General features: G+C 44.0%; 1 protein-coding gene across 3 annotated transcripts in view; it reads right to left on the minus strand.

The window, feature by feature from the left end:
• Positions 1-9,887: 9,887 nt before the first annotated feature.
• PKIA (cAMP-dependent protein kinase inhibitor alpha) overlaps positions 9,888-12,666 on the minus strand; it is a 61,176-nt gene continuing 58,397 nt past the window's right edge. For all 3 annotated transcript variants that reach the window (XM_067553583.1, XM_067553584.1, XM_067553585.1), the window contains one exon: positions 9,888-11,869. In XM_067553583.1, the coding sequence (XP_067409684.1) occupies positions 11,790-11,869 (80 nt within the window). In that variant the 3' untranslated portion in view covers positions 9,888-11,789. The remainder of the gene's footprint in view (positions 11,870-12,666) is intronic.

The raw sequence follows: 12,666 nt of genomic DNA on the forward strand, positions 1-12,666 counted from the left end.
ACATGTTGATCGTATAGTGGAATTTGATTAACAGTTTATACTTAACAGGAAAGACAATCACAATGCACAGTGGGGCACACCAGACGCCCTCACAGGAACGCCCAATGAGTCACTTGATTATACAATCAGGTTTTCAGGTACCCTGGCTAACACCCGAAGATGGGTGGTGACACAATACTTGTTCAAATGCTAATTTGTATGGAGTAAGTCTCTATGGGGCCAGTAAGACAAAGGGGGGCAGGTACTGGTACTTATCAAAACAGGTGAAGTCTGTTCAGACTTCAATAAGGCTTAAGGCTCATAACAGAGACTTGCCTCTCGGGTGTGGTTCAGAGACTTCTTGTGTGACTTTAACATCTTTATCCTAATTTCAGTTTCAGGCTACAACTTCAGGCCAGGCCTTCTATGACCAGTTTCAGACCAGGCATTCTATTAATCAATTTTATGATTAATTCTTTGATTCCACAAGGATATAACTGAATATTTTTAGTCTGTCACATCTCCCCCCACTTCCCCACAGAAGTGGGCATAACTAGGGCAGTGGTGCTGGAATTAAGAGTGCTGGGGGTGCTACTGCACTACCTGGCTTGAAGTAGTAATAGCAAACTCCAAATACATGGTTTCCATCATCAGCACCCCCCACACTAGAAAAATTGTTCCAGCACTCCTGGGGGACCCATTGACTTATTGCTTGGACAGGTTTATTCCCTGGATGGCAGTTTTGTCATTACTGTTCACAATGTCACATTTCACCCGTTCAGATAACAAACATTTTGCTAGCAAGCCAGCATACCTCTTTCAAAAACCCGTACAGAGTGGTTTGTCAACCACCCTGTATGAGCTCTTTCTTTAGAACCTATGGGGCTGAGCTTTCACATGTCCCTTCTCACCCCAAAATCTTTAGGTGTATACTTGAGACCAGTTCTCCCACTCCCACCTCCCAATCAGTTTCTAGGGAGTGTGTGTGGTGTCATTTGTAGAGCCCTGCAAATCCGCAGCTATCCGCCCTATCCACGGACCATTTTTTGCAGCTCGGGGATCAGTTGCAGGAAAGCTGCAGGCAGCAAAGGGGGGGAAGCTGTGTACAGCTCATAGGCTATAGCCTTTGAAGCTGCTTCCCCGCCTTCAAGATCTGGGAGTGAGGGCCCAGCTGCTTATCAGCAGTTTGGCAGCAGGGGGCTGCTAGCTGCCGCTCAGTTGTTTGGTGGGGGGGGGGCCCTAGGGCTGGTGACCACAGGGTACCTACCTAGCTTTGGGGAAGACAGTCCTCTGGAGCAGGCCCTGATCCCCCTGGAGCTTGGACTGACTACATCCCTGCAGGAGGGGCTGGGATCCGCCAGGCTGAGTCACCTCACCACCGGCAGGGGCTGACTTCACAAGGGGGTGCCCTCAGGGGAACGGAGAGTGAGAGTTATGGCCCAGAGCCAGCTCCCTCTGAGCGGGAGCAGCAGCAAGCAAGAGCCTGGTCCTGGGACCATAGGAGGCTGAGAAGAGAGCCCCCCGCCTCCACCCCTGGCCCAGCCCTAGAGGCGCCCAGTGGAGAGCCCACTTCCTGCTCCCCTCATCTCTCTCTTTCACTTTTCTCCTCAGCACCCTGGCAATCCACTCCCCCCTTTTCCTCTGGTCCTCCCCCTGCCCCTCTGCTACCTCCAGGCAGCCCGATCAGCTGTTTTGCAGGGCCCCTGGCTGGCTGCAGGTGAGCTGTTGAGTGGCAGGCTGGTTCCACAACAGCTGAGCAGTGGCGGTGGTGGAGGGGATGCGGGTCGCCAAACAGCTGATTGGCGGCCTGGGGCTGCAGGTGTGGTGTGGATGCGGGTAAATGTAAATCAGGGAGTATGGATTGCCGGTTGGATAGACGTTGATGCTCGTGGATGTGGATCGGCTGCAGATCCACTTTTTTGTATCCACACAGGGCTCTAGTCATATGTCCCCCCAGAAGTTAGCTGCCTCAATAATGGACTGAGGGTCACCACCACCCCCGGAATACTACAAGCAGCCATTCTTTGGACTAAAGGGAAAAATAGAATCATAGAATCATAGAGTTGGAAGGGACCTCAGGAGGTCATCTAGTCCAACCGCCTGCTCAAAGCAGGACTAACCTCAGCTAAATAATCCCAGTGAGGGTTTTGTCAAGCCACAGCTTAAAAACCTCTAAAGATGGAGATTCCACCACCTCCCTAGATAACCCATTCCAGTGCTTCACCATCCTCCTAGTGAAAAACTTTTTCCTAATGTCCAACCTAGACCTCCCCCACTGCAACTTGAGACCGTTGCTCCTTGTTGTGTCATCTGCCACCACTGAGAACAGCCTAGCCCCATCCTCCCTGGAACCCCCTTTCAGATAATTAAAGGCTGCTATCAAATCCCCCCTCATTCTTCTCTTCTGCAGACCAAACAAGCCTAGTTCCCTCAGCCTCTCCTAATAAGTCTTGTGCTCCAGCCCCCTAATCATTTTTGTTGCCCTCCGCTGGACTCTCTCCAACTTCTCCACATCCTTTTTGTAGTGGGGGGGGGGGGGGGCCCAAATCTAGACACAATACTCCAAATGTGGCCTCACCAATGCCGAATAGAGGGGAATAATCACTTCCCGCGATCTGCTGGCAATGCTCTTACTAATGCAGCCCAATATGCTATTAGCCTTCTTGGCAACCAGGGCACACTGCTGACTCATATCCAGCTTCTTATCCACTGTTACCCCCAGGTCCTTTTCTGCAGAACTGCTGCCTAGCTCGTCGGTTCCCAGTCTGTAGCTGTGCATGGGATTCTTCCATCCTAAGTGCAGGACTCTGCACTTGTCTTTGTTGAACCTCATCAGATTTCTTTTGGCCCAATCCTCCAGTTTGTTTAGGTCAGGGCTGACTCCCTCTTAAGCAGCTTTCAATCATGCACTACTTCTAACAGCAGAGGAGTCCAGCCCAATACAGTCTCCAAACCTCATCCAGAGCCAAATTCCTTTCTCTTGTGGCCTCACATCTGCTTCTCTGGTGGGGGCAGGGAGAAGTATGGCTCCCCCACAACACTGGGGTGGCCTTTTACTCCCCACACACTGAGTCAAGGTGAGCAAAATTCCCTCTCCTACCTGGCTCAAGATCCTCTACATTTTCACAGACCATCAGGCAGTCGGAGACTCCCTTCCTTCCTGGCTGTAGTTACCTTTGTCATCTCCCACATAGCTGTCTTATACCCTACTTGGACATTTCCCACGCTGGGGGTATGTGTCAGAGTTGGCAATGCACCACAGCTACTTCAATGTCCCTGCTTTTGGCTGGAGACATTGCCAACATCATGCTCTGTACAGTCCCTGGGTCCTTGGGAAGGGTTGGCAGAGAACTTCATTCCCTGATCTAGACTTAAAGGGAAATCCACTGAGCCCTGAAGTCAGTAGTTCTGGCCCCTTCTTCTGTCAGGTGCCACGGATCTCAAACCTAAACTCACAGGGGTGCTGAGGAGGTGCCTTATCCTCTATGCCACTGAGTTTCGAAGGGTGATGAGGGAATGGCTGCTAACACTCACCCCCAGAAGCTATACCCACTAACTCAGCAGGATCAGATGACTAACGACAGACTGCCGATTGGACATTACTGGGTATAAAGCTTCTGGTGCCTGCCCCATTCCTTGTCTGAGCAACTAGTTGTTAGGTCCATTGTCAGGCCTCTGAGTCCAAGTTCCTTCTCTCTTGACTACTCCTCATTTCTGCTTCTGTTACCACATCTGCTTCCTTGCTCGACCCCCCAGTTGCTGACTCTAGCTTTGATCCTTGGCATGACTCCTGACTCCAACTCTGGCTTGACCACAACCCAGATGCTACAGCTGACTCCAACCACTAGGTCACACAATCTCCATTATGGGCTGGAAGTGATCTCATCCTCTCTCCTCTCCGGCATTTGTCTGCATAGGCTGGGGATGTAACCTGATTCCTCTTGGACACTGGCTGGAGGAATGTGATCTTCCCTTGTCAGCTGTTCTAGTTGCATTTTCGCTCATACTCTCTCCTGTCTATCTGAGGCTAACTGAGGGAGCCTCATTTGCCCCTTCTGTTTTCAATGCTATAACAGCATTTCCCAGAAGCAAAGAATAGGGAATATCTGACAACACCATTTCGCCCAGTACCCCTGACTCTTCTTGGGTCTGTATATACCCAAGTGCTATATGTAGAGCAAAGGCTTTTACACCAGGAACTTTAACCCACATTTCACACCCTGGGAGCATTTGATGGGGTTTTACTTCATGGGGCTTATCTTAGCAGTCCCAGTATCTCTCCATCCAGTGAATGTCTCCCCTTTAAATACCACCCTCCACTCCCAAGGGTGACTGGATGGACTTGCACCCAGCAGGGTGCAGTATGACATGTATGCAGTGGTGTAAAGGGTTCAGCATGAACCTTATATGCCATTGGCAAATTGGTTGTGTGACTCCTCTTGCTCCAGAGGCGGGGACACAGCCTATGTCTACACTGACAGCGGCACGTCTCCTGACGACTGCCGCCGAATCTTGCCGGCAGTGTAGACATAGCCTCAGTTAACTCTGCAAGGCTGCAGTGCAGCTGACTTTTCCAGCACCCACTAGGACTCAGTGGGATTCATGGGCATTCTCAGACAAAATGACCATGCTAGCCACATAAGGCACACCACTTCTCCCCACTCATCCCAGGGCTTATGGGAGGTGGCTTCTATTAATCCTGGGTGTAGGTCTTGACTTGGGTCCAATTCCTGTCCTCTGATCCCATTCCATCCCAATTAGATTTCCTCTCAAAACTAGGATGACTATCCACATGCTGCTTTGCCAGTTTTCTAGCTATCAGAACATCTCTAGGGTTTTTATCTATTACTTCAGATCAGGGTGGCAGAGACTGTAGAATTGTTCTATACCCATTAGCTCTGTAGGCCTCATTGATCATGGTAAAAACCCCCTCCCTCTCATGGTAAGTTCCCCATTTCCTTATATAACCCCTCATTTGAGTTGACACCTTGGCAAAGGTCATGTCCCCTTTCTTCTGAACTTCCCAAAACCGTCACCAATTCACTTCAGGTCATTTCAAACTTTTGCAACAAAGATCACTTACAACAATTATGATCTTTATAGGCCTCCCTTCCCATAAGGGCAAAAATGTCCAAGGCCTTTGTCCCAGACAATAATGGAGTCAAGTACTGCACCATGTGTTTCTTTCCCACCTTATTCAATTCAGACGCCATTTCAAAAGCATGTAGGAACACATCCATGTCATCCCCCCTCATTAAAGCAAGAAAGTAATTTAGAGTCTATGCCACCCACCGGAAGAGGGCCCTGGGGACCGGCTCCACCTACCAGACTCCATTCTGTTGGTGCAGTATCTCCATCTTAAGCTGTTATTGACACTCTCTGTCCTCCTCACTCTCCTTGTGCTGGTTTTCTTCATCCTGATGCTGGTGTTCCCTCTCTTCTCTCTTGTACTGGCACTGCTGCTCCCGGTCTGCAAGCTGCTGACTTTCCAGAGGCACTGAATCCCTCTCCAGCTGTAGCTAGAGCAAGAGAAGCTGTTGAGCTGTCCACCACGCCTGTTTCAGTGATGTACTTGATCTTGATGGAATATAGTTGCTGCCCCTGTCAGCCTCTACCCTGTTTCTCTTCAGAACATTGGCTCCAAGATTCTCCCCATCTGCTGGACCCTCTGTTTGCAGATTCGAGGTTCTCTGTGAACCTCTGTGAGCATCGTTGCTCAACTGATCGTTAGAACAGTGGTTCCCTACCAGTGTGCGCTAGTGTGCATCAGGCCTGAGCAAGTGTGCCACAGAATTTTTTGAATAACTACTTGAAGTGTTCTGGATTGGCTCATGAATATTCATGAGTTCATTTGATAACTATATGGTGGCGTACCTCAAAATAATTAAAGGTATCATGGTGTGCCACAGCAGAGAAAAAATTGGGAACCACTGCATTAGAATACAGCAAATCAACTACCTGTGGTTTTGTTCTATCTCAAGAACTAATCTCCCCTTCTCTGCCTAACTCAATCAGCCAATTTTTCTTCAGCAGTTCATAATTCCTTTTCCCAAAGAGATTTTTTTTCTCTGTACTTTTCCAGCTACACTACTCACTTTACTGCTGTTGTCCCTCAGAGTATTCCTGGGCTTCACAGTTCCCTCCTTTCACTGTATTTCCCAGCAAAGGCAGTCTGCCTAAACAGATATACTTGCTTTCTCTTCAGAGACTGATAACAGTGATTGTCAGTAGTTATAAGTTACTTCCTATGCAAGCCTACTTTATTCTTATAGTAAAAAGCACTACAGAGAAAACATATTAAAAGCAATAACAAACACCTACACACATGCTAATAAGCCTAGAGGGCATCATCCCCCCCCCCAAGGTTTCTTTGCGGTTACAAGCTGCTCAGAGCTTCAGCTCAGAAAAAGTACCCAGTCTTATGGGGCCTGTTGTGACAATTGGGCCTACAAATTTACTCTAATTGTGAGCTCCACGGTAAAAAGTATATGAAGGGTCATAAAATGTCACAATAACCTATAACAAGTGTTGATGGGAAAAGGTACATAAGGGAGACAGACTGAATTAGTCTAAATAAAAAGGCCTACTGACGTATCTCAAGGACTGTTGAAATGATGCTTGGTAAAAACAGATGTTTGGACCAGAAATCAATGAATTAGGCCTAGTTGGTGGACAAATAATAAGGGGATAGGCTATTCTACCCATCACTCTCTTTTTGAGTCCTTAAAGAGACTTTGGGGAAAAGATAGAAGAGAACTGATGATGACTACTGAAGCAAAATGTCACCCCCACCATTTTCTGTGACCATAGGCCTTCATCATCCTAATCCTCAGAGAGGAGTTCCTGACCAGACCATTCCAAAGAGAGGGACTCATATAACTTTGCCACCTCTACTGGCTCCAGCTGAATCCCAAACACCATCTCAGATGAAATGGGATCAGACTTTAACAGCAAGAGCAGCAGCAACTCCAGCTCATCTCAGCTCACTTCTTCTCTTTCCCCAAGAAAGAAGAGATATTACCATCTTTGATATCAACTAAGAGATGGTCAGAGCCAAAGGAAAAGGGAACAAGAATGGTTGTTAAAAGTGAAAGCCTTACTTTACATTTCAAAGGCTGTTTCTTCTTTTCTGTATTTTAATAAAAGGTTAAAAGGCCTTTTAATGGTGTGTTTGCCATAGTACTAAGCAGGTTGAAGTCTCTGTATACCAACCTCCCAGACCTTGTTTAATACTGTATATTGTTGGAGAGTGACTGGGTTGTGTTAACATCTTTGGCCTACTTATTCCAGCTAAATGAATACAACAGGCCTCAGTAGGCCCCTCTACGTATTGGGGCCCTCCGTGGACCAGAGGTCCTGTCTGTTTGCTGAATCAGGAAGGCGGCCTTGAGTCAGTTTACAACCCAGCTTTTATCCGAACGCCTTTTTTTTGTCTGGTGGTCACTGGAGAATCCTGTTTGAACTAGTTACTGCATATCTCCCCAGGGGGTAGCTTCAAAGTCTGCTACTGGAGGAAGTTCATTAGCATCTCCCTCCCTACCAGAGAAGGTGTATACAATGCCGCACCACCACATATACAATTGCATTTTGAATACAATGTACCCTGAAGGTGCTAATTTACCTCAATAAGGTTTATCTTAATTCCATAAGTTTTGTTCAGAATACTAGTGTCCTGTCATAGTGACTATTCGCTGCGCCTCTGGGGGATGTAATTTTCTGCATAGGGCTCTAATAAAGATAGCATTAAGAGGAGAAGCTCTCCTATCAGCTGCTGTGTGTGCTCTTAGGTGGCCACAGCAACATCTACATTACTTGACCTCATGCTCCCCTCCCAGCTCCTTCATTTCCACACCCTGTGGGAATACTTCAAAGCACACCGCCTGGTGTACAGGCCACAGGAAGGAGGTACAGCCTCCTGCTCCCACTATAAAGAAGGGGGAGAATCCGTTAAAAAAAGACCAATGAAGTCATCTAACCCCTCTCTCTACCAAGCTTCCAGCACGGCTTCCTATTTTACAGGGAGATGGGGGAACCATAGGAAAGGCAAAACCACAGATAGGAAGGGAAACAGAATAGAACAGAACAAGGGAACAAACAAGGGCCAGAAAGCTTAAAGCGGAACACCCAGGTAAGTGTTCTGCCTCCCTTAGGAGCAATGTTAAGGTGAAACAGTCACTGAACTAGTTATGCTGTGTTACAGAATTCAGATTTAACAGGAGCTATAAATCTTTATTTTGTAATAGTCTCATTGAAATGGCAAAACACAAAACACAGAATAGAAACTTTGAGCAGTATTTGAATTTTTTCATGGTGGTTTGATGAAAAATGAATTGATGACATGCTATTAAGAGTTTTAAAATAACCCCTTTTGGCGCATTTTATTCACACTGAATTGCCTTACTTTTCTTTGCTCCCCTTTTGCCAGAAATCAAAAATATCCTGCGGTGTGTCCTTTGTGGCAGAACATACTCCATCCACTCAAAACCTTAAAATCATGGAAATAAGTTCGAGGAAAGACTTGTGCATTCCTTTCCACCTTCCCTTTGCCTGCAACAGTGCTGCTAGCATATTCAGCGGTATTATGGCATGACTACTCAGATGCAACGAATGTGTATAAATTCAGATGTGCTGATCTGTTGATTTAAAAGCCTGCAAGGTCATTGATAAGGTTTGACAGTGGTTGAAAGGTTTCAAGTTTGATGAAGTAAGGGTTCTTACTGCTTTTCTGGTATCTGTTAGAGATGGAAGTGAAAGCCTTACTGAGTAGGTGATCAATAGTATGGGCAACATGAAGGTGGAAAGGAATGAACAAACATTATCCCATATTTTTTATTTCCATGTGTTTAAGGTTTTGGTAGATTGTGTCTTGCTGCAACCTCAGCCACTCCTAAACAGTTTTCATTTGCTAATAGGACCAACGAACAGAACATGGGGAAGTGTGTGAAGGACAGAAATGTGAGGGGATAAGGGAAGGGAACATTATGAAAGAAGAGCCCAGGGAATAACATACCACCATAACAGTGGTAGCCTTTCTACAGAATTTTGAAATCACTCTAACAAGGATGTCCATGTTGATTACATCCTATAGGTTTTTAGAGTAATTTCTATAGAATCATATTGGATTAAATTCCCAAACTCTCTAGGACTTTTCCCACAACAGTTGAGACAACAAGGCATGGGAAAAGATAAGGGACAAAGAATGGGACAGTGGGTATTTAGAAAGAGACAACCAGGAAGGGATGGAATTGCAATTCTGCCACACTTACTCATGTTAAGTGGAAACTTAGTCTGACTACTGAGGCACTCTGATGCTTGAAAAATGAACAACATAGGTGTAGAGTTCTTACTATAAAACAGTGTAAAGTGCCATCTCAGTGTAGGAGTGGCAGAACTGGGTTCTTAGAAAAAAGAAAGGTACCATTTTGCCCTTAAAGATGAAAGCAGGAAGCACAGCAAGATGGGAATAAATAAGGGGGAAAGAACAAATACTAGTTAGAGAGAGAGAAGAAGAAAATGGAATTCTAGTCCATGAAATAAGAGACTGAAGAAGGAAAACATACTGAAATGGAAAATGGAGGGAGAAAATAAGCAAGGACAAACACTTGGGCTAATGCGTTGTATTTATTTATTCCTGTTGCAGCTCCTTCTAATGGCATTTTCCTGGTAAATATCCAGTAGAGTTGTAAAACTGGAGGAAGGAAATAACAAAATGATGTTGTGTTGAGGACTAGAGTCTTACTTCTTTGCACTGTTCGTGTTGGGATGACTATTTCACGTTACAGTGGCAAATCATGTTTTTTCCTGAGTTTCCGGTCCTACTCAGAAACGAGGGGAAACTTTTGAACAACAATTCAGTTTCTTTCAAAGGGGACTCCAAGAGAAACCAATTGAGGCACAATTAGCGTGAGTTTATTAGTGGGCAGTTAGCATGAAAGAAAACAGGCTATTCCTGCAGTCACCAGGAATGCTATAAGTTTGACAGCTAGGTATCCGACTTCCAGATAACACAAGGTAAAAGGGGCCAGATTGTGCTAATGAATCACAGGCATACTGCTGGTTTGTTTTTTATTAACACTAATAAATGAACTCATAATACTGATCAGAGAGTTTACACATCTCACAAAAAATTCCATGTGACAAATATCATGATACATATTATAGAAACAACAGCCGTGGCCATAACAGTAAAGAATGTTTCATTAACTAGTGACTAATATACTAGAAAGAAACCACACTAGTATTTAGTAAAAGTTTACAAACATTAAAAAGTGCATAACAATTGAAACCAAAGGAAAAAAGTGACATCACCGTCTATTAATTTAAAAAAAAAAAAAAAAAAAAAAAAGGCTTCTCTTCTTTTTACTCGGTGATTGGTGCCCATGCAGTTGCCACAGTAGTAGTCATTCTTCTCACTCACCTTAGTCAGGGAGACATGAGATTGCCCCAGTACTAAGCACTAGTGTAAATCTATAGTCTTGTTTGCTTGGGGGAAATTGACCATCATAGCCATTGCAGAATACTTTACTCTATAATAGTTATTCCAAAGTAACTTCCCTTGCTGGACACACTATTCTGGAATCAGAGTGACTTTATTCCAGATTAATTAATTAGTCTGCTCACAAAAGCAGAGGAGCTATTTTGTAATAAAATCACTTTTATTCCAGAATCAAATGTCCACAGAGGGGAGTTATTCCAAAATAGCTAAAATTATATTGGAATAGGAATTCCAGAACAGTTGTTCTGGAACAGCCATGCTAGTCAGTTTTCTCTCATGTAGACAAGAGCTATATTTAACAGCAGGAACCACAGCTTCACCAGCACCACAATCTTCATTATTTTCAAATCAATGTTTTTCAAACCATTCAGGTTATAAATTTACTCTAAAACAAAAGTAATAATAAAATGATTGAACTCTCTCGTTTATTAAAAAAAAGCCTGGAGAAAGATTAATAAATTGGAGAAAAATTATGATTGGGAAAAAACCAAAATGTAACGATTCATTTCGAATCCCTGATCTGCAACTAACTACAGTCAAGTGGCTGAACTGTATCAAGGACACAAAACATACTGAACTGAGGGAATATTCACATTAGTGAATCGCTCTGAAGGCTCATTTAGTAATAAAATGGAGTGTTGATGAGTCATTAGTTTTAGGCATAATCAATTTAGCGGTTGACATTTTAATCTGTCATGTGCACACCACCACATCACGCAAAAAAAACCCAGCCCTTTCAAACAAGTGGTAGAAAAATTCACAGTAACACAAATATTTTTCATAAGCATTTCAGACATGGCAGGGTGGAGCTTTTAAGTAGTACAATACAAAACATTGTAAATAACAGAGCTGTAAATCACAGACGCATAGTTCTAAAAACAGTGCTTTCTATATAGTTCTTTTACTAGGTGCACACCTTTGGCCAGAGAATTTTAATCTCTGAGGAACACTCAAACCTTTGCCACAGAACACAATTAAATCCTCTGATGTTTCAAAGACCATTTGCTACAAGAACTATCTACTTTGTTCTACTTTCTACAAGCATTCCCATCAAGTGGTTGTTATGAAAAGATCCATCCTATGACAATGTCCCAAGATTAGTAACCTTTCAACCATTGCTAATGACAGAGTAGAGAAAATTCTGTCTGCTGCCATAGCCCGAGTCCCCCTTTTTAGCATTATGCTGAGCAGGTTCCAGGAGTGAAACACATCCATTTTCTTTTCCACCTGCTTGCTCATGGAAACAAATTTGTTCCAGCATGCTCTTGCAGTCTGAAAATATCCAGCAGCTGCTCCTGTTGGTCAAAGTTGTATGTCAGCTTTCTTGTTTCGCTGCTTCCCCCTGGGTCTCCCCAGCTTGTTCAGTTGGGTTTCTTTGTGCATCTCCTTCACCTTCTGCAAGAAACAAACAAAGGAGGGAAACGACTGAAAAAACAAACAAACCCAGTGTCCAGACTGAGCCATTCTAGATCTGGATTTTGCTTCTGGAATAAATGTTATCCTCTGCCAAACTGAAAAGGTTTGCAGTGTTGTTCTAGCTGTGTTGGTCCCAGGACATGAGAGAGACAAGATGGGTGAGGTAATATCTTTTATTGCACCACATTCTTTTGGTAAAAGAGACAAGCTTTCAGAAGTTGGTCCAATAAAAGATACTACCTCACCCCCGTAGTCTCTCAAATTAAAGAAGTGTCAGAAGACATCTGAGAAAGGAAGCCAAAAGGAGAACTACCACGCTGACAAAATAATGGTGCATTTAATTGAAATATGCTTTAAACAAACCCTATATTAATGACATATTAAGGCTACATATTTAAAGACACACCTTGACAACCTATTTCTGGCTGAACAGTTATCATCTATCATTGCCAGTAACCTTAAGATTATTAAAACTGAAAGATGTTAATAGTTTCCAGGTTTCTTTAGCATGTTAATTTGACTATATAAGAAAACCATTGATTGTATTGGGCCTAAATACAGCTCTCTATACAATTATGGTAGGAAACAAGTATCATTTTAAACAACAGTGGTAAAATTTTTAAAATTCATTCACTGTGTGTAGTACTTTCTCCATGTACCACACTCTCCCTATGCCACTACTTCTGCTGTCTCATTATAAATCATACGAATGATTTGCAAACTGGAAAGTATGTCTTTCAATGATAGACTTAAGGAGTTCAGTCAATTTACTTAAT

Source organism: Emydura macquarii, unplaced genomic scaffold (assembly GCF_026122565.2).
Source record: "Emydura macquarii macquarii isolate MOO-44397 ecotype Brisbane River unplaced genomic scaffold, CSIRO-AGI_Emac_v2 contig_1477, whole genome shotgun sequence".
NCBI classification, from domain to species: Eukaryota; Metazoa; Chordata; order Testudines; family Chelidae; genus Emydura; species Emydura macquarii.